At 40.7% G+C, this 21,216-nt stretch overlaps 2 protein-coding genes across 6 annotated transcripts in view; one reads left to right on the forward strand and one right to left on the reverse strand.

Annotated features, from left to right (window-relative positions):
- Nucleotides 1-21,216, forward strand: part of LOC127511450 (oocyte zinc finger protein XlCOF6-like) — an 832,024-nt gene that overhangs the window by 262,125 nt on the left and 548,683 nt on the right. The gene's annotated exons all lie outside the window — the stretch shown is intronic.
- Nucleotides 35-20,354, reverse strand: LOC127510632 (E3 ubiquitin/ISG15 ligase TRIM25-like). 5 transcript variants are annotated; one of them, XM_051890456.1, is made up of 9 exons: nucleotides 18,862-20,348; nucleotides 16,795-16,890; nucleotides 15,915-16,148; nucleotides 11,224-11,271; nucleotides 8,574-8,648; nucleotides 8,339-8,468; nucleotides 7,287-7,489; nucleotides 3,998-4,034; nucleotides 3,587-3,886 (listed from the first exon to the last, which is right to left on the reverse strand). In XM_051890456.1, exons 1-9 carry the CDS (start codon nucleotides 19,432-19,434, stop codon nucleotides 3,819-3,821), a joined length of 1,464 nt encoding a protein of 487 aa, XP_051746416.1. In that variant the 5' UTR covers nucleotides 19,435-20,348; the 3' UTR covers nucleotides 3,587-3,818. The 5 variants fall into 5 exon arrangements, 3 of the variants coding, with proteins under 3 accessions (XP_051746417.1, XP_051746416.1, XP_051746418.1); XM_051890458.1 differs by lacking the exon at nucleotides 7,287-7,489 and having other exon boundaries at nucleotides 3,654-3,886; nucleotides 18,862-20,343; XR_007929684.1 differs by having other exon boundaries at nucleotides 3,677-3,886; nucleotides 3,998-7,489; nucleotides 18,862-20,351.

The raw sequence follows: 21,216 nt of genomic DNA on the forward strand, positions 1-21,216 counted from the left end.
AGAAAACAGGATTCATCACTGATCACACAGTGGGTTGTTTAAAAGTCTTTTAATCATGATTAGTGCCATGTGCTCTTAGCATTTATGCTACCAAGTAGCAAGTTTAAAATGTTACTCTACCTTGGTAACAGAGTTTGACGGTAACAGAACTGACCAATGTTGACAGTATGTAACAGAATTGACAGTAACAGAGTTGATCAACAATACTATACATAAATCTTTTTTTTTTTTTTTCCAAGGTAAAAAAAGGAAGTAACTTGTGTTTTTTGCAAGCACTGAATTAATAAAAATTTAAGTTTTCAATAAGATACTGTAAAGAATTTGTTAGTGAGCAGTTTTTTTTGTCAATCAGTTGCCTCAAAATGTTTAAGTTAAGTAATTCAAAGTTTTATTAAGCAGAATTGGCAGGTTTTTATTTTGTACTCATACATTTTAATTATTCTTAACTTGAAAGGTTTGAGTACACTAATTCATACATTAACTTAATATTATCATGTAACTTCAATTTAGTGTAAACATAGCTAGCTATAACAAGCTAGTTCATAAAATGCTAACATGTTAACAATAGCATGGTATAGTACTTGCTGAATGAGTTAAGCAATATAAAGCATTTAACATGCTTGCTCTCAAACCAAGCCACATGCACCACTTGTCACCATGACAGTAAACTCCAAAAAAACCCACATTAACAGAAACTCTTCTAAATTAGCATAACAATACATTAATCACTACTAAATCTCCCACTTTACATTAATCTTGCACACACACAAAAAAACATAACATTACGAAAGGGAAGGTTTATGGATCACATATTATTTATAAATAAAATTCAGACAACGTTTCCACCAAAAATCCAGTCATTTGCAGTTTATGGTAAATGTTAAATGTATTTTTATTAAATTGAACATTTATTTAACTTTGGAGTATGGAGAAATAGGCTTATTCCTCACTTGTTAAGGCCAATTCACACTGCAACAACAGATGCCGACCAACAGCAATAGACACTTTATTGGGTTTTGTCAGACGCTGTCTGTTGCCAATGATTAGTGCTTGTTTTTGCTTATTGAACATCGTGTACTCCGACATCGTTTCTGGCTTGGCTAAAAGGGCGATGTAGTTTCTCCAGTTGTGTGTCTGTACTCCTGTTTAAGAATTTACATCACTTGCAAATTTCTAAGGGCATTACTCACAAATGTATTGGAGTAAAAAGTACATTTACTAATTACTCAGTAAAACTACAAAGTAGCCAAAGATACTCAAGAACAGTAACTCATTACTTTTACTCAAATACTTTACACCCCTGATAATAATAAAGGGGTATACATCTGGAACAGAAGACTTGTGTACAGATTTGAACTTCTGCATAATATCTAATTATTGCCCTCATGAATTATAGAAACGGGTAATTGCTGTGTGAATTGTTTAAGCTGGAGATAACATTGGGGGAAAATGTAACATCTGCCTGAGCTGAGAAGTGCAAACAGGTTGTGTATGGAGTGAGAGGGGTCTGTGATGATGTTATCTGCCCATTTCTTCACTCTGGAGGAGTACAAGACCTGAAGGTTGGGCAGGTGCACACCAATCATCCTTTCAGCTGACAGTCTGTTGCAGTCTTCTTATGTCTGATTTGCTGGCTGACCCAAACCAAACAGTTATAGAAGTGCACAGAACCGACAGCTGAGTGAAACTGTGTCATCTGCGCCTGTTGCAGGTTGAACTTTTTCAGTTGACAAAGAAAGAACAACCTCCTTTGAAGGTTGAAGGTACAATGAAGTCAATGTGATTGTCCCACTTCAGATCCTGAGAGATGGTGGTGTCCAGGAACCTGAATGACTCCACTGCCTCCACAGTGCTGTTCATGTTGGTGAGAGGGGGGTTTCTCCTAAAGTCCACTATCATCTCTAATGTTTTGAGCATGTTCCACTCAAGGTTGTTGTGACTGCACCAGACAGTCAGCTCTTTAACCTCTTGTCTGTAAGCAGACTCATCACTGTCCTGGATGAGGCTGATGATTGTGGTGACGTCTGCAAACTTCAGGAGTTTGACAGAGGGGTCTTTAGAGGTGCAGTCATTGTGTAGAAGGAGAAGAGCAGAGAGGAGAGAACGCACCCCTGAGGAGCTCCAGTGCTGATATTGAGGGTCCTAGATGTGAGTTTTCCCAGCTTCACTAGCTGATGCCTGTCTGTCAGGAAGTTGATGACCCACCGACAGATGGAGATGGGTACAGAGAGCTGGGTCAGTTTATACAGGAGGGTATTCGGGATCATGCTGTTGAAAGCAGAGCTGAAGGATCCAACAGGAAAGAGAATCCTTGCTTAAGTCCCTGGTTTGTCCAGATGTTGCAGGATGCAGTGCAGGCTCACGTTAGACACGAAACTTTATTTTCAGGGAGAAGGGAATCGTCCACCCTAAAAATGATGACTTCTTTTTGGATTCTCCACCTGCGTTTTCCTCAGTATCATCCTTGTTCTTGTCCTTTTTGGATCTAAAGGGATTCTTAATCTGCAAACAAATGACACTCATTATTAAAACAGAATTCATTTCAATAAACAAGTACAGGTATTAGGTAGAACATTAAACACTTATACAGAGGAGAAATTACCTTTTTGAGGATGTTCGACTTCATCGTCTTTAACTTATTTCTGAAGGTCAGTTTTGGTAGATCCTCCTGTACTGACACAGCCTGACTGTGCACTTCAATCGGTTTTGAAAAATGTTCAATCGGTGGAAATTTCTTTGTCAGCAAGTCAAAAACTTGACTGACCACCAACTCTGTCAGATGATCCACCACTGTCAGACCGAAATCCTCTTCTCTGATGATGAAGGGCATCACTGGAGTATTTTCAGGGAGTGTGGCAGGATGGGGGAATCTGGAGGACACAAAAAGACGCTGCACGAGTTCCTCCACAAAATAATGGAGGAAATCTGTAGCTGTCATTCTGATCTCCTCCGAGACGCTCCCTGCCTGTGGCATCTCGCTTCTTAGGACACAGTTCATTAAAACTGCGAGCCTTCGATGCAGACGTTCTGAGGCTGCGTAACTGTTGTCCTGCTGGCTGAAGTGACCGTAACACTTCGACATACATAGAGCGGTCATCAGTGAGTCAAATAAGGTGGTGGTCTTTGGCCCGTCATTGCCTGAGGGTTGACCTGACTCCAGCAGGACAAGTGACAGTCCACCTTCAGATGACTCAAAAGTCGGCCGCAGAACTGGGACAGGCCCACTTTCCCATGTTCTGGACGCTGCAGTAGGATTCTTTGACCATGCCCGAATGACATCCTCCACAATGTAGTCAATCACATTGCTTGCGGTCTCCACCGTATGGCTCGTTCTGAGAGCGCACGGGAGTTTGCCCTCTATTGCCGCAAGGACCGTGCTGATGGCTTTTGTGGCCACTGTGCGGGAGATGTGGCAATGCAAAACACTCAGCTTCCAGATGACCTCGCTAATCAGTAATTCCCCAATATTAGTGCAGGAATCATCCGGACGGAAGTAAACGAAGCATGGTGAAGAGGCTGCGTTGATCTTCAGCATGTTGTTGTGCATCACCACATTCACCCGATGACAAACTTCCTCCACCACAATGCCAGCGAGTTCAGAAGAACGTGGATCGTCTTCACCCAGAGAGTCACTGAAATCGCATTCAGCGCTGCTGAGGAGACTATCCACCGTGATCCCAAAAAGGGATTCAAGTGGATACACATATGGAAGCTGTTCCATCTTCAGGATCGCTGGTCTTTCTGATGTTATTGGTCTGTTTGAGTTCACAACTGCAGATGGATTCATGCCCACTATTCCAGATAGTTTTGGCATTAAATCAGTTGCAGTTGTGGCGGCTGACGTTGCAATGGAAGTCAGCATTTGATAGATTTGCTGTCTGGAGAACTGTGTGGAAAAAAACAAAATGAGTTTTAGTTCTAATGATGCGAGTTGATTTTTATCACATTAAGTTTATGCCTGCACATTGTTTGCTTTGTTAAAAAAAAAAAGACTTACCGGGTAGCTCAATGCCGCCTGAATCACTTCCAAATTCCTGAAAAACAGACAACTGTTAATATAATACAATATGAGTAAAATTTGATGACAAACTTTGATGTTGGATTGACAAAGCCTAGTCTGAAAGTTTGAAAAATCTTTGAAAAGCTTTAAGTTTGAAGATTATAACACGGAAAAAACAAAAATAAACATCAGAAGGTATGTTAAAGAAACAGTGTAATGTACTGAATTGTATCATGTCTTGTGTAATCGCTCAAGCAAAGTTTCAACTGGGGAAAGACATCAAAACAGCTTTTAAAAATGTCGCTTAACATTATTTACCTTAGAAAGCCATTTGATGTCTGTATCTCGTTAGTTAGCTAGAAAAATAATAACTCTAGGGAGGGGCGTTTTGTTAAGTATATCCACTGTATTACATATTCACTATATTTTACTTATCATGTTAGTGTTGTCTTCATTATTTAATGTATGTTTGAATAAATCTGTCATGAAAAGAAGTTATTACAGTCATCATTTAAATGTTATATTATTTAACCCTCATGTTGTGTTGTCCCGTGCCAGAAAATGCTAGTTAATGTTATAGCATTGGACTAAAATTTGCTGACTTTGCTCACCCAGAGTCTAACTACTTCCCAAAAATGTGGAGCGTGTTCATCATGTTCATGTTTACATATGTACATGTGGGCTTACAAAAATAAAGGTCCCGGACCTCTGCATGTGTGGATACATGCGTACTCGTGCATTCGCGCACATACACACACACACGTTCATTTACACAGACTATTTTGAGTATTACAGGCTTTCTTTTGCACAGAGATGAATTTTATCCTCAAATCAGTGAGGCCTACGATCAATCAGTTTAAAAGATAAATACAAAACCTGTCCTAATTTAAAGAAAACAAGTTGGCAAAAAAAATTAATCCATTATTTTATGATAAGGTAGCATAACAAGAGATTTATAAGCAATTTTTTTCAGGCCGGTCATTTTTGTCCAGAAACACCACAAGTGTTATAGGGATTTCAATACAGCACAAGGGTTAACCAACAAATTGGAGTAGAAACATAATTGTTATTAAAAAGTTGGTATATAAACTACCTTATGTGCAATTTAAATGTCTGTATAACTTATTTTAATGTTTATTATTTAATAAAAGTGATTCATTAATTGATTATTGAATAAATTTTTCAGACAGTCTGCTTAAAAACACTTTATTTTGAATACCCCCATTTGCAAGTACATGTCAACTTAATCTACTAACCCTAACCCTAAAAGGTCTACTAATAGTTAACTAATATTCTAATGACTAGTAGTTGACATGTAGGAGCAACATTACTTTTAGTCAACAGAATGTCTAAAAGGGACCATCAAAATAACCAAAAACTCTAATATTAACACAATTACACAACAACTATTTTAAATGAGTTTCATCACTAGAATATAAGAGGATTTTACTAATAAAAATAGACATACTGCTCAGTCAGATTCCACATGAAGTTGCAGATGACTGATTGAAAAGTGACGTCCTCCAGCTGTGGTACAGCAAGTTTTGCAGCTAAATGGGCTGTAAAGGCCAGTTCTCTGTGATGGTCTGATTGAACGCTAGTATTACAAGCCATTGTAATCTATCATCAATCACTGAGTAGAGTAGAAGTTTGCTCTTAAATCACTACTGCAGAACAATGTGGGCTCAAGGACTCCTGCAGCTTTATTTATATAGTGTGCTGGCTGTGACATCACCACAGAGAATCATGAATAATTAATTAGCACTGTTAAACATTCTAATGGAATGTCGGTGGAATGCAGACTGCTGGAGGAATGATCATGTGATCTGAACTACTAAAGCTACTAGAAACTACTAAAAAAGTATGATTGGATCATTATTGCAGTGATTATTATTATGTTATATGTTCTTCTAACCCTAATTGATGGAGTGTGTAGCTTTTCATTTCTTAAATAACCATGTAGGAAGACACATTATGGCCATATTCCAGGATGACCATGTGAAGATTCATCCTGGATCAACTAGTGAGAGTTGATACAATTTTAACTAATTTGACATTGTTGTGATAATACACAGGGGTGTATGTATTCCAGGGGCGTAGTTTGTGGGGAGGATGGGGGTGAGGTAACCTCCTCAGTGTTCACTGTTGTCTGATTCTCCTCTTCATGATGTGCTATACATTTTCATGTATATGAAATTGTGATGACTTTACTGGTTCTGGATAAGAACTGGTTCTCGGTTCCCAACTCTAGTAAGAAGATAGTGTTTTTTGAAAAGGAGCAAGGAGAACTTTTGTTATATTATTTATAAACCATGTCTAGGCTATCCTTATATTTAACATATTTCAGAAATTAAATACACAATTTCTGTATGTTTTATTTTGCCATTGCTTTCAGCCAAAAGGCCTGGCGCCCACCTTGGGAACCACAGGAGAACATAGGAATGACTGTGTCATAAAGGAAGGTCTGCTAAAAATACCGTTGTTACATTGATGGTGCAAAGAAACAAAAAATGTTGTGCCATGTGGCCAACAATAAAGTTCTATTGTAGTAAATTAAGTGCACGTATGTTGTAAATGAAAAGTATTTATTTATAAATCTTGGTTTCATTATATTATATTTAAATTTAGTCGTGGAAAAGAAACAGGAAATATTTTTTTTTTGGATAATGTTTATGTGATGTGTTGAGGCTGTGATAAAGCTGGAGGATGTGTAGCGCAATGATTGAGTATTGCACTCCAAGAATATAAGCCTTAAAAGAGAATATAATTTGTAGTTAAATATAGTGTTGAAATGTTAGTCTCATAGTTCGCCAGCAGGTGGCGGCCGAAGTTGAGGCTGTGATAAAGATGTGACGTAAGATGGTGTGCGATAACCACGAGAGCCGCAACTAAAACTATTAATTCCTGTTTTGCAGAATAAACACACTTTAAATGTGCAACCCCCCTTTGTGAATTCTTCACTGCACACTGGGAAGTGTTACAGATGATTACATCACCTCATTCGTTGCACCACAGATTCACTGTAGGGCTACATATTACATTCAATATTTTCAGCGAGGTGCTTTTGCTGCAGGGAAAATCTGTATAACCCATCATACAAAAGGCAAATCGTTATATTCTGCAGATTGCCTTTTCACAACCTTCCACCCAGAAAAACTACAGTTTGCATACTCAAGGTATAGCCAGCTTTTGGTGTTATGAATAACCTTACATTTAACACTAACCATATTATTGTATCTACACTATGTTTTTGTAAAAAGGACACATAAATGATGTTTTCTCTCACATGACAGTGATTACATGTCATCTGGACGATGTTCTCAGCTGAAAACAAGTTGGCAAGGTTTTGTGGCCTCGCCTGTTGCCAACATTGTTGGACCTCTTTATGTCTTTGACACCAACTGGACAATGGTGGCTGCTGAGCAAAATCTTGCCCATCAGTGCCCTCAGAATCCTGTAGAAGGTCCTCAAGCCTCTGCATATTAAAATCTTCAAAGAGAGAAGAGTAAAATACAAACATACCAGAAATCCAACATTGCAATTCCACTACCACTGACTTCTTTTGTGGCATTTCCATTGCTTTTAATAGCAGGGAAGGCAGAGGGTGAAAGGATAGTTGGAAATGGGCAATCAAACCCATGACCCTTGAGATTCTGTGTAGGTACTGGCTGTCAGTAGTGTTGCCCACTGTGAAACTGAACAACAACCAGGTGATTTTGCTGAGAAACACTTGGTGCTGTTTAAAGTTTTCCTACTTCTGTCATGTGGACAGAGCTTGATGCTCCAAATTGTGGTAACTTTAATATTTGAGGCATGTTAAGGGACTTTGGAAAAAGCATTTTGGAAGGATCATCGTTTGCTGGCTAGTTACTAAACATAGCAAAAGTGCAGGTATAATGAGGTTTCTTTTTTACTTAACTCCTTGTACTTTCATATGAAGCACACCTTATTATGAAAAGTGTTTTAAAGTAGTTTTTCTACTTAGCAGGATATTGGTGGCTAGTACATGATGAACTTGTGATGGAGGAACTAGCACATGGAGAAGTGCCAACTGTTTGAAAGTTAAAATAACATGAACCACATTAGAAAATTATTTCAAACTCTTTGCCTGATTTACAAAAATACACACTGAAATACACCTTTGGCAAACTTGCAACATGTAAACTATCAAACCTAAATGTAATTGGCATTACAATGTAATTTACATTATGCAATATTGAATTGTACAGTATTGAATTGAGTACCAACAGCACTATCAAACCACTACTTATTTCAGATCACACATCATCACTCTCCATTAAAAGTATTTGACATTAATTTTATAATATGGACACTAACCAGCAGATGAACCTTTTTTCCTCTGTTTGCTGGTGGTCACACGATGCCCATCACGGTCCCTCTTCCACCAGGTCACTTTAGATCGTCCTGTGACTTCAGGCTTCTGAGTTTGTGACTCCGTGTTACATTTCTTTATGGACATAGCATGTAATGAAACATAGATGGGTGAAAAATAGGCATTAACTAACTGGAGTTAATTAATTACACATATGTGTATAACAAGAATGAAACTTGCCTGTATCTCTTCAACAAATACATCCCGAGCAGAAGAGCAGCTTCTAGTTTGTGCTTGTTTCCACTTGACATTGTACTAAAACAAAAAATAAAGGTGTCAGTTAGACCTGAGATCTGACTGCAACTCAAACTTGCTCTCTAATATAACTGAATGAAAAGTTTGGACCAAATCAGAGATATGAGGGTAAAGGGCTATTAAAATTTGAAATTTTCTGGTAGAGGATAGTGCTGTCTGACTATTTGCCATCAAGGAGGCAGGAGAATGCAGATTTTCATCACAACCTCTGGTTGTAACAATAATGATATATCTGTACCTGATATGATCACATTCTGTATATACTGATTAGTCAACATTATTGACCCCTGGGGGTCCCGTAGGCTAACGTTACCACTTTAGCTAAAAATGTTAGCTAATACTAATTCGGTCTGTTGTAGTGCTGTCATCAGCCATGTCTAAAAGCTCCCATGGTTGACCCATGTTACAACATGATTAAAACTTTATTTATTTCAAACTGCAACAGGTCAGTAGAATTTAGCTTAGGCTAATATCAATGGTAGGATACCAGCTGTGCTAACTGAGCAGCCCACTGTTCCAGGAACAACTAATTTTAATGTATACGCTGCCATTTTGACACATGACCCCCTGTAACGTGATGCAGAAACACTGAAATAAACAATACCATTAACACCGTGATCTCATTACAAAAAAAAATTGTTGCCCTTACGTACATGTTTGAAGATGTATGCGCATCGGGTAGTTTTTGTTCGTCGGCCGACTAAGTTTTCTCAGTGTGTTCCGCACCGTCGGCTGAAGTTGGTCCTCGTCGGCTTTTTTTCGGCCAATTCGACAGCTCGTCAGTATGTCGGGCCATCTGATCATTCTGATTGGCTGTTCAGCTACTGCCACCTGCTGGTACGGAAAGGCATTTCATCTTACGCAGGCGCAGAACGAACGTGTTACTTGGCCGTCGAGCGTCGGTTTGTTGTGTCAGGGCAACTTTGGACCCAGACGCTGCCGACATGAGCCAACCCTGCAGTCTGCTTTTGTTGCCACTAGTTCGGCGGCGTCGGCTTGGTGTGTTCCTGCCTTTACTAAGAAGTTTTGAACAACACAAACTGAAGGTTTATCCAGATCAAAACCAAGATTGGATTTCATGATCTTTTCTTTTCTTTTCTGTTGAACAACACTTTTTCAAGATTTGATCCTGTCCGATAGCCGAAATCTGTTCAGAATTCTTTTGAACAACTCTGCCCTGAAAAATTGTGTATCTGGATCACAGTGATCCAAGCCTATTTTGCTTTGAAAAATCATCACAAATGTAGACGGATTACCTGATCCTGGATAGCAAAACATGGGATTTCCAAATCTAGATCATTTGGATCCAGATTAAACCTTTTGAACAACTGGACCCAGGTCTGTAAATTCAGTCCTGTTCAGGAGGAGGTTAATTTAAAGCAAACTGGATTAGATTAGAATAATTATGCTCATATTTTCACTGATCAAGAGTTTACAGTAGTACAGTACAGTATGATCAGATTTGGGTTTATATATTTCACATTTATTAATAAATTGACATAAGTTTTACAACAAATAACGTTTTTTATTGAATGATACATTTGAATGAATCCTGTGTGTGATCATGTCAGTTGAAAGGTAATTTTAACAGTAATATTAAAATGATTTATGTGACACTACAATAACAACTGGATGACTGTGATTTCCATCAACACAAATAGAGCTTGAGAAAAGCACAGATACACAGTCACTCATCATGACTCAAACACTGATCTTAATGTCTATATGAGGATTCATTACACGCATTTATTTTGACATGATGATTTATCATGCAGCTCAAAGCATTATAGGTAGAATCGCTCTAAAGTCTATTCTGATTCATTAACACAGTTTAACTGATGATTTATAACAAACACTAAACCCAGGATAGAGCGGTTGAGTGAATGTGGTCTGGACTGTGTGGATGAGGCTCATTGTGTCAGAGACGCTGTAGAAGGACAGAGTTCCTGCACTGTGATCCACATACACTCCTATTCTTCTGCTAATGGACTCTACAGGGAGTTCAGTTTCTATGTTATTGTGATAGAATGAGCATTTAGATGGAGAACAGTCCAAACTCCAGGACTGATTGTTACGTCCAAACAAACGCTCATTACCCGATCCCTTCCTGCTGATGCTCTTATATGACACTGATATACGCACACCATTCCCACTCCACTCAAACTCCCAGTAAGAGCGTCCACACACACTCTCTCTACACAACACCTGACACACATCGAATCTGTCTGGGTGATCAGGATATGACTGGACATTGAACGTGCCAGTAATCACTTTGTTCCCCTCAGACAGACAGAGGCATTTATACACTGTGTTCAGATCCAGAGAGATCGGATGCAAATCTGATGGAGAGAAAACACATCAGAATCAGGAATTATGAATCTGTCTGATCTTTTAGTGTAGCTGAACTCTTCATGTTCAATATATCAGCAGTGTCTCCGTACAGTTTACCAGATATCCTGTGCAAATCATCTTTTAAATGATCAGCTATAAAACTCTTCTGTCATGTTTTCTTTCTCCTACAGGAAGAACATGTACACAATCATTGATTTTTCTGCTTGTTTTCTTAGTGACTTACATTGTAGGAAGTCGTTCCTGGTCCAGTGAACAATGTTGGTGAAAGTGACTGTGGAAATCAACAGACATGAAGAGTGTGATTATCATGTCAAGAGAAAATGATCCCTGCATCTGTTCCTAAGACATTTCTAATATGATCTTCTACATGATATGAGATGATGGAGGACCATTTCTGAGAGCAGATGTATCTCCTGGACTTTACCTCTGTCAGAGATCTTCTTCAGCTCCTCTTTGCCATCATAGTGCAACCCGGAAGTATATAAGGAGAGATAGAGAACCAGTCAGTGTCTTGTCGTCTTCAGGGACTGTTTTGTCTGTTTGGCGATTGCATCGAATCCGGTAAGAAAGTATTTACTATGTCTGACAAACGTTTCAGAAAGTGTGCTGATCCCTGTCCCAGGTTTTTGACTCCCGGTGACACACACAATCTGTGCGTTTTCTGTCTGGGGGAAGAGCACGCACGGACAGTGCTTGAGGGCGCTGTCTGTGCGAATTGTGAGCATCTACCAATGAGAACGCTCTGCTCTCGTCTGGCCCTCTTCTCGAGGGGAGAGGAGCCAGCATCGCTGCCTGGTGGTTCTGTCCCCGCTCGTGCTGAGGCAGAGCGGCAGGCTGAAATCATGGGGCTCACAGATGGAGCTCGCGGAGAAATTTGATAGAGGTGTAAATCTCTCTCAACCCTCCGTAGCTGACGAGGGTGAGCTGTTGGATGATGACAATGTCTTGTTTTTGACATTGTCAGATCCAGCAGCGAGTGCTCTTCTGGTTGCAAGCCCAAGAGAGCAGGAGATGGCTGTTGAAGAGGAAGCAGGTGAGCCTGCTGAAACTTCAAAGCCTAGCTATCTCGTCACTGGGCAGGCCCGACACTGAAAGCTCCGGTTCTGCCTTCTAAGCCCCTTAAAGTGACCTCTCGCTTGAATGGCAGGGCATACACAGCAGCGGGTCAGGCTGGTGTGGCCTTACACACCATGGCGTTGTTACAGGCCTACCAAGCTGACTTGCTGAAGGATCAGGGACACGGATCTGGCTCTCCGGGCCATTAAGCAAACCGCTGCTTCGATTGGAAGATCAATGGCAGCGATGGTGGCCATGGAGAGACACCTGTGGTTGAACCTGGCTGACATCGGGGAGAAAGAAAAGGGCTTTCTCCTCAGTGCACTGGTTTCGCCCTCTGAACTTTTTGGTACCTCCATCGAGGCAGTGGTGGGAAAGTTCAGAGAGGTGAAGGCGCGCTCGGCGGCGTTTAAGAACTGCATACCGCTCAGATCCGATCCTGGGCCCAGACAGACAGGAGGTCCTGGCCCGTCCCAATTCAAGGATCGGAGACAGGGCCAGAGGTCCAGTGTTGCCTCTCGGGCACCTCCTCCTCCTCGGAGTAAGTCCCAGAGAAGGCGGGACTCTAGGAAGAAGAAGCAGGATCTGAGGGAGGTAATCAACCACAGATGCCAGCAGCGTCAGTGATTGGTTTCTTCTCTGCGAGGGTAGTTCACTTCTGCCCTTTCCTCTCTTCATCCAACTCCTGGTCATGGAATTTTAAAATGTAACACGCTCAGGCTTTCTTACAGTCAGGCTGAGGACAGGGCCCATGATGAATATGATTCTGATGGCCCTAGGACTCTAGATTCCATCCCCTACACGATAGAGAGTCTTGGTCTTCGAGCCGCAGGAAGGTAAGCTGGGTCTATATTTACATTTTAGTATATCTGACCTTAAGTTTTCCCTTATGGGTTTTTCCTGGGCGTGTAGAGAGGAAAATTAGAATAAGGAGTTTTTAAGGGCTCTGAAGTTTTAAAAACCATTAGGTTGGCTTCAACGATTGTTTTTGGCTTGGCAGACAAAATGGCCACCTTTACAGCCACCATTGGTAGAGTAGCTTCTCCTCTGGTTATAGCTAGAGTTGTTTTGAGGTTAGCACTCTTTACTTCAGATAGATCTATGTCTAGCGTCGGCCTCCTGGGCCACCTGACATTGTTGGCTTGAGTTAAGCTTTGCTAATTTGAGTTCTTCTCTCATGAGTTTGTAGGCTGAGTTTTAGCCCCAGGCAGATCTATGCTTATGTGTGGCCCTATGGGCCCACAGCTTAGCTGGCCTAGGCTAAGAACTAGGTTTGCTTTGCATTCCCCCTTGTATCATTACTTCCCTTGTTAGGTTGTATAGTTTCCTAGTTCTAGCCTCCTCTTTCTGAGTTGTCAGGCCAAAAAACCCTTTACCCCTTTTAGTGTAGGTGCAAGATAGATAGCAGCTAAGGTAGCAGGCTGTCATTAGCATCCCTGGTGCCGTTGTCTCAGGTGGTAGGCCCCTTATCTTTAGGTGGATAAGAGAATGCTAGTGTTGTGTAGGCCCCACTTGTCTAGAATTTTCATTCATACTGTATTTGCCTTTCCCTTGAACCCCTTGAATTAACATTAAAGTTTGAGTGTAACGGTGTCAGCTTTATCCAGCTCCCATTCCCTAGGGTTCAGTACAGATGTGTAAACTTCTGGTTGGTATAAGGCATCCATCCTTGTGTTCAGGATGGCATGAATGAAAATAAAGCATCACTTTTATGCTTTAAGTTCTAGTTTTTGCCCTACACAATGTGAGCTATACTCTGTTGCTGCCACAGGTTAGCACCTGTTTCTGTAGTAGTAGGCTTGTTTATGGCCTCCTTCACAGCATGGTGATTATTTTGCACTCCCCTTGCATTAAGAGTAAAGGTGTTTACTGAGTACATGGCCTGCTGGAATGCATAGCTCAGGTTGTGTTTGCCTTGGGAACCTCACTAGTCAGTTTGGTTCCTTTGTTAGCTCCCTTAGAGTTCAAACACTGCCACAAGAATTCTGTTGCATTATATGGAGTTGGAGGCTTTCGTCAGATAAGCCTCTTTCTAAGCACTGTAGCTTGTAAGTGTCACAAGCTCTTGTTGGTGGATGTTTTTGGTCAGAGTTTTGCTCACTTAGAATTTAGACACTGCCACAGGTTTATGTCTGTGTCTGCTGAGGTGGTAGGCCGGTTTTGGGCCTCCTTCAGAGCACGATAACATATTTCTTTGTACTCCCCTACTTCAGGGTTTACAGTGTTGTTACTGAGTACATTGCCTGTTGGAATATGTAGATTTAAGCTCAGGTTGAGTTTAGCTAGGTAACCTCACTTTACTTTTTGGTTCTCAGATTAGGCTCCCTTAGAGCTTAGACAGATGCCACTAGCTGACGCCACGTGTCTTCTGGAGTTGCAGGCCCCTGGTTTGGGCCTCCTCTAAGAAAGTGATGGTGCAGGCTTGTTGTGGGTGTTGACACTGCCACTGGCTGACGCCCGTGTCTCCTGGAGTAGCAGGCCCAATCTGGGCCTCCTTTTGGAGAATGTTGGTGGAATTTTTTGTACTCCTCTGCTTTAAGAGTGTTAAGTGCTTTACTGAGTACATTGCCTGTTGGAATGTGTTGTTTGATATTAAGCTCAGGCTGAGCTATTAGTTAATCTCACTGAATAGTTTGGTTCTATATGTGTGGGTTCCTTTGGAGTGCACAGCCTCCTCAGTGCAAATAATCATGCGCTGAGTAGATCCTAGGATTGAGCAGAGTATTACTCCCCTCATTAGTAAGGGTAAAAAAGGGATGCCCATCTCTACGCTCTGGTCTGAGTTAGTTTCTGCCTCTTTTGCAGTCACTCTTACTGGATATCTTCACTGAAGAAATGTGATTGGAGACTCTGTGATCAGACAGGTTGTTGACCAAGACTAGGTTTCTGTAAAGTAGACCAGGTCAGGCCTCCCTGGTGGCAATCATGGTTGAGTACTTTCCCCTGACAAGTGACTGGCTAGGGTTCCCTCTGGGCCCCCTGGCCACATTCCCTTAAAGGTACCCTCTTTTCCTGAAAAAAAGCTGGTTCCAGAAGCCTTTGAGTGGCCATGGTAGGCCTTCTGCGGAAGGCCTCTTTGAGGCTTATAGCTTGGGCTGTTGGCCATAGGGAATGCTGTCACTGACAGCCTATGTGTGACCCGTAGGGGGAGTGGTTCTGGCACTTCAGTTGAAGCTGCTAGTTCTGACGTTTGTCTAGCCATTTGGCATGCACTCCCCTCAGCATGGCGACGTGGGTATATCATTCCCCAATGCATTTCCGAACGCAGTGTTCCCTTTCGAAAGGGAACGTCTCGGGTTACGTATGTAACCATGGTTCCCTGAGAACAGGGAACGAGACACTGCGTTTCCCTGCCATACATCGGGGCTGCCTGCTGAACAGTCCCTTCAGACGATAGGGCACTGACTGGTTCTCTAAGCGTCCCTTATATACTTCTGGGTCGTGCTATGATGACGTTATAGGCTGTCGTCGGCCAATAGGATTGGTAGGATTTGACAATTGCTTTCAGACACCGGTTCATGTGATGGCGTTCCCCAGTGCGTTTCCGAACGCAGTGTCTCGTTCCCTGTTCTCAGGGAACCATGGTTACATACGTAACCTGAGACGATTTGAACGGCTCTTGTAGATCTTTAGTAATGAAACCGGTACCATCTAAGAGATTTCCAGAGCTGAAATGCATTTGTAAGTGCATCTCTTTCAAAAGAAGATGATCAGATGAGAGTCTGTCTTATGATTATATAATATCCGAACACACAGATCAACACTTCAGTCAACGGCTCATTCTGCTCTCATGAATTGTTTCTCTGTGAGTCTCTTGCTCAAGTCCACTATGATCCTGTTCTTCTAGATCTCTGTTACCTGCAGGAATTGGATGTGATCCTGTGTGTGTGAAAGCTGCTCCAGCTCAGCGTCTCTCCTCCTCAGATCATTGATCTCCTGCTCCAGTCGCTCCAGTCGTCCTTCAGCTCGACTCACTGCAGTCTGTTCCTGATCTCTGATCAGCTGTGTGACCTCAGAGCAGCTTCTCTCAATGGAGTGGATGAGCTCAGTGAAGATCCTCTCACTGTCCTCCACTGCTGTCTGTGCAGAGCGCTGTTAGGACACACATCACAATCACACAGTGGCTTCAGTGAGTCCTGACTGACGGTGTACTCACACTAGGCACGGTTGCCTTGAACCGAGCCTGAGCGCGATTGTCCCCACTCCCCTGCTGGCCTGCACTCATACTGCACTTAACGTTCTGAGCCGGAGCACGCTTACGTCATAAACAATGCAACTTTTTGAATGGAAGAAAATGGGAAGAAATGCACTTTCGCTAAGATACTGCCTAATATATTTATAATTTATGCCGCGCAGCGATTTTCTCTTGCACGTATCAGAGGATTACAGTACAAAGGCAGCTGACATTAATGGAGGTTTGCAGCTTTACTCGCAAACTACAATTCCTGTTCATCAAAGGTTAGAAGCAGACCCATTATAAACCCAAATACACTCAAATTAATTACATGAATTGATAAGTGTACCATCAGAGTAGTAATAAAGATGTTTGCCGTCGTAATGATGACAGTAGTACACACAAATGTAGCAGCTGTTCTGTGCTCCAGTGCGGTTAGCGCTCACACTGCATGTGAACCGCACTCAACCCCTTTGGGGGTCAAACGCGCTCAGGCACATTTCAGAGCGCCTAGTGTGAGTATACCCTGAGACTTCTCAAACTTCTCTTCTTCTCCAGACTCACCTTATGAGACTCCACAGCCTCTCTCAGCTGTTGAAGATCTTTCTCTCTCTGCTGAATCCTCTGCTGGAACGACCTCTGTGCCTCCTTCAGCTCCTTCTGCAGCACAAACCAATAACAGGAGAAACATCATATAAAACATCAAGTCAACAGATATGAATCCAGTATCAGTGAAGTGCTGAGATTGAGGGGTTAAAGATCTTGCATGGTAAGGTTATAGGTTTTATTATATTACAGCATTATCATTATATTAGTATTACAGCATTATTTCATCAATGCCTAGTTTTATATAGATAGTTCACCCAAAAATGTAAATTCTTTCATTGTTTACTCATCCTCATGTCTTTCCACATATCTAATTGTAACAAGGAGATCCACTGGAGGCAAGTCTTTAAGAACCCAAGTGCAGTTTATTTAAATGAATCCGAACATGAACAACAGACACAAAAGCTTGACTGGGCTTGGCTTGGCTTAACAACACACATGGAACTCACCAACCAGTGATACAGGGACAATGCATGACAAATACACGTAGCAAACATGAGGGCTTAAATACACAAGGACTTTGTGATTAGGAACACCTGTGTACAATCAAACCAATGAACCAATGACAACACAACACATGACATAATCACATGAGGACAAGGGACTCACATGGCAAACAGGAACAAAACAATAGGCTTGTTCGACTTGATGCAGCGCTGCACAGACCGATCAGCGGCTGACTTAAAGCAGTGCATGCCGGTAAGAAATTTTGTCCGACTTGAGACAGCGCCGACGCCATGTGACTGTGAGGTATGGATTCAAAGTACCGTGAGAGTGATTCGAGATCAGCCACCTGAGTCAGCCAGCGCAGTTTTTCAAGAGGAGCTGCACGAGCTGTGATGACGACACAGCTGTTTCACGATTGGCCAGATTCACCGCATGACAACGATCACGTGTGTTTCGTGTTTACTGTCACGCCTTCAGTTCCACTAATGCTCACAAATCTGTATTTTTATAACAGTTAAAGCTCTTTTCATGTAGTTGCGATGTTATATTGTGTCATGTTTATCAAAATAAAACTTAGACCCCACTACATTAGTTTTTATATAGTATATGCTTATGTTGAACTTTATGTACTGCTTACAGCTTCTGTTTTTACAAGAATAAAGTATTGAATGAAAATGTCTCTGACACATCTGTGTATTACTTAAATATTGCATTTATTTCACTTCAGCTGTGATAAAGTATGCAAACGCAAAACCCAACACCATCTGTGACACTAATCATGCCACTATATTTGATTTTTCTTATCACTTCAGAATTTTTAGGCTGCGTCCCAAATCACACTCTCTCTTGAGTAGGTATATATTTTAAATAAGTAATTACTTCATGAACACTAAAAAAGTATGTTCTATAAGAATGTGTGTAGTATGAATGTAAACTGGATGTACTACATTCGCCATGTTGTCATTATCATGTAACCTACCAGCATCAGTTGCGTCGCTTCACTGCCATTCACAAAAAGTGTCCATCGTATAAATCAACTTCAGAATTTCACTGGAAGAAGTAGGTCATCCGGATACTTTTTATATACTCTTTCATGAATATTGTGAAATCTGACTTATTTCTCTTTCATATACTGTTTTTCGTCTTACTATATAGTAGGAAAGTATGCGATTTTGGATGCAGCCTTAGATTACGCCCACTTTTATAACGAGTGCTTTATAAACCATGCAGTTCAATGTAGGTCAGATGTTATAAATGAAGTTTCAAATGTAGGTTCCGGAGGAGTCTAATCAGTCAGTCCTTTCAATCATCATTACAAGCGTATATAAACAGCAGTCATTGCACTGTCCCAGTGACAGTTCTTCCAGCATCCCTCCAATCACAACGGACTGGGACTGGCTGACCAATCAGAGCGGACTGCGATTTTCGGAAAGTGGGTTTTAAAGAAATTGAAACACAAACAGTGTTCAGACAGAGGGTGAAAACAGACATTAAATTATCTAAATGTATTCTAGTAGACCCCATAAACAAAATGATGAGCCTGTAAATAAGCATAATGGGGCACCTTTAAGTTCATACCTGTTTCTCTGTCCTCTGGGCAGCAACTGATACAGTGTTGTGGTTTTTATGTTCATCCATAGTACACAGCACACATATACACTTCTGATCAGTGCGGCAGAAAACTTCAAGGATCTTGTCGTGTTTCGGGCAGATCATCTCCTGCAGTCGTCCAGTGGCTTCAGTCAGATTGTGTCTCTTTCCTTTAAAGAAACTCTCATGTTGTTCAAGGTGATTCTGACAGTAGGAGTTCAGACACACCAGACAGGACCTGACGGCCTTGTGTTTTCTTCCAGTACAGACGTCACACTGCACGTCTCCAGCTCCAGCATAACAGTCAGCAGGAAGTGTAGTCTTCTTCAGTTTCTCCACCATTTCAGCTAGAATGGTGTTTTTACCTAAAGCAGGTCTTGGACTGAAGGTCTGTCTGCACTGAGGACAGCTGTAGACTCTCTTCTCATCCTCCTGATCCCAGCAGCCTGTAATGCAGATCTTACAGTAACTGTGTCCACAGTGGATGGTCACTGGATCCTTCAGGAGATCCAGACACACTGAACACATGAACTCATCCTGAGAAAATCTGGCTTCTGCCATTTTACTGCATGAAGACAGAGACACAAACACACAACAGCGCAACTACACTTCAGTTTCAGTTTCTCTGAACTCATGTGTTTCCTGTTTCCTGGTTCTGTGTTTGAGAGACGTGTGAAAAACAGATCGGTCTGTAAAGCAGTGTGACGAGGTGTGATGGTGATAACAGTCAGTGGTGTCAAAAAGTCCAGTGATGTTTATTGACAGTCTTTTGTAATCCAGTATTCCCAAAATTGTGCACAAAATATTTACAAGGCAAGAAAAAAAAATATTTATAAATCAGGGACGTGCAGTCCATATAAGCTGAGAATGCTCTGCATACCCAAGCAATTTGTGGACTCTCTATTTAACATTAACAATAGTTTACTACAAATTCCTTTGTTTGAGGTAAAAAAAAAAAAAAAAAAAAAAGCGGCAATGTGTAAGTAACTGTCCGTCATTTATTTATTTGCCAAGCAACCGTAATTTTCTTCAAATTTGTCACTCACTGCCTACATTCTGTTGTTATGTATCGTCATCATTGTCTTGCATTTTCACTGGTTTGCTGGAATGGGGGATTTCATGCGCAGGGAAAGCTGTCCACAAATCTGTAACTATCCGGGCTTTTGATCGATAGTCTTTGTGGTTGTTAAAGTCATCAATTTGCATTATTTAAACTTATTTTTTAAGAATACTTAGGCTATATTTTTATTATACTTACATTTAATTACTTATTTATAATAGGCTACTAATATTTATTATTTTATATTTTTATATTTTTATTTTTCATTTCTTAACTTAAAAAACATTTCTGGCATACATTTAAATTGATGCCTGCCATGGTGTTTCTTACTTACCAGTATTATTGTGAAGCTTTTATTATGATTTTAAATGTATTCATTATGCCTCCTAATGCTAGATTAGTTTATTATTTTGTTATGCACCGTACAGACAAATGAGCATTACTTTACAAGAGATATATAGCCTATTAAAAGAGCATTATTACTATCACAATGACATTGTTTCATATTCATTGCTATTGAAATCAAAACATTTACTTATGCATATTATTAACCCTCTGGGGTCTGAGGATTTTTGGGGCCCTGGAGAAGTTTTGACATGCCCTGACATTTGTGCTTTTTCAGTTGTTCATAAACATATTAATGGAAAAGGTGTCATTACACTGTATTAAGCATGAACTAGGCTACCATAATATGTAAGGAACATGTATGTACATGTTTGTATATTTGAAGGAATAACTTTTATGCGTGGTTATTGAAAAAACAAAAAACTTAAGTCACTGAAATAAGGCCACAAAATAAATACAAAATATGTGTTCACAAGACTTCTGGGTATTGGAGGTTGTAGACTAGAGTTTTTGCTTCAAAATGATGTAAAAATTATCCTGCCTACTCGTTCATATAAAATAATATATTGATTTAAATTTTGTAAGACACTTTTTGTCAAGAAACACAGTATGCATGGAGGCGTGAATCTTCATGAATAATGCTGTGATTCACACCTGAGAAGACAAAGACCCGCATAATGACCCGCATAATGAGCCCTTTCAGTCAGGTAGGCTATGTGAAAAAACCCTCTGTGAACATGCTGATAACAGGATCACATCAGCTATTGTATTAACATTAATATAATGTCCACTCTTGACAGAAAACATGATTTTTGTGATCTCATGCATGCATGTATTATCGCACATCATGTGAAGAAAATTTTGTATAGGCCCATTATAGTTTAAATTACAGTACAGTCAAAAGATTGGATGCATTACTATTATAATGTTTTTAAAAG

The sequence above is a fragment of the Ctenopharyngodon idella genome, chromosome 4, assembly GCF_019924925.1.
Source record: "Ctenopharyngodon idella isolate HZGC_01 chromosome 4, HZGC01, whole genome shotgun sequence".
NCBI lineage: Eukaryota > Metazoa > Chordata > Actinopteri > Cypriniformes > Xenocyprididae > Ctenopharyngodon > Ctenopharyngodon idella.

Coding starts and splice junctions, on each gene's coding strand:
- LOC127510632 (XM_051890456.1), bottom strand. CDS start 19,434: ATGGCAGAAGCCAGATTTTCTCAGGATGAGTTCATGTGTTCAGTGTGT. Junction 16,891..18,861: donor CCCAGAGGACAGAGAAACAG/GTATGAACTTAA, acceptor TTTGTGCTGCAG/AAGGAGCTGAAGGAGGCACA. Junction 7,490..8,338: donor GAAAAAAGGTTCATCTGCTG/GTTAGTGTCCAT, acceptor CTCTCTTTGAAG/ATTTTAATATGCAGAGGCTT.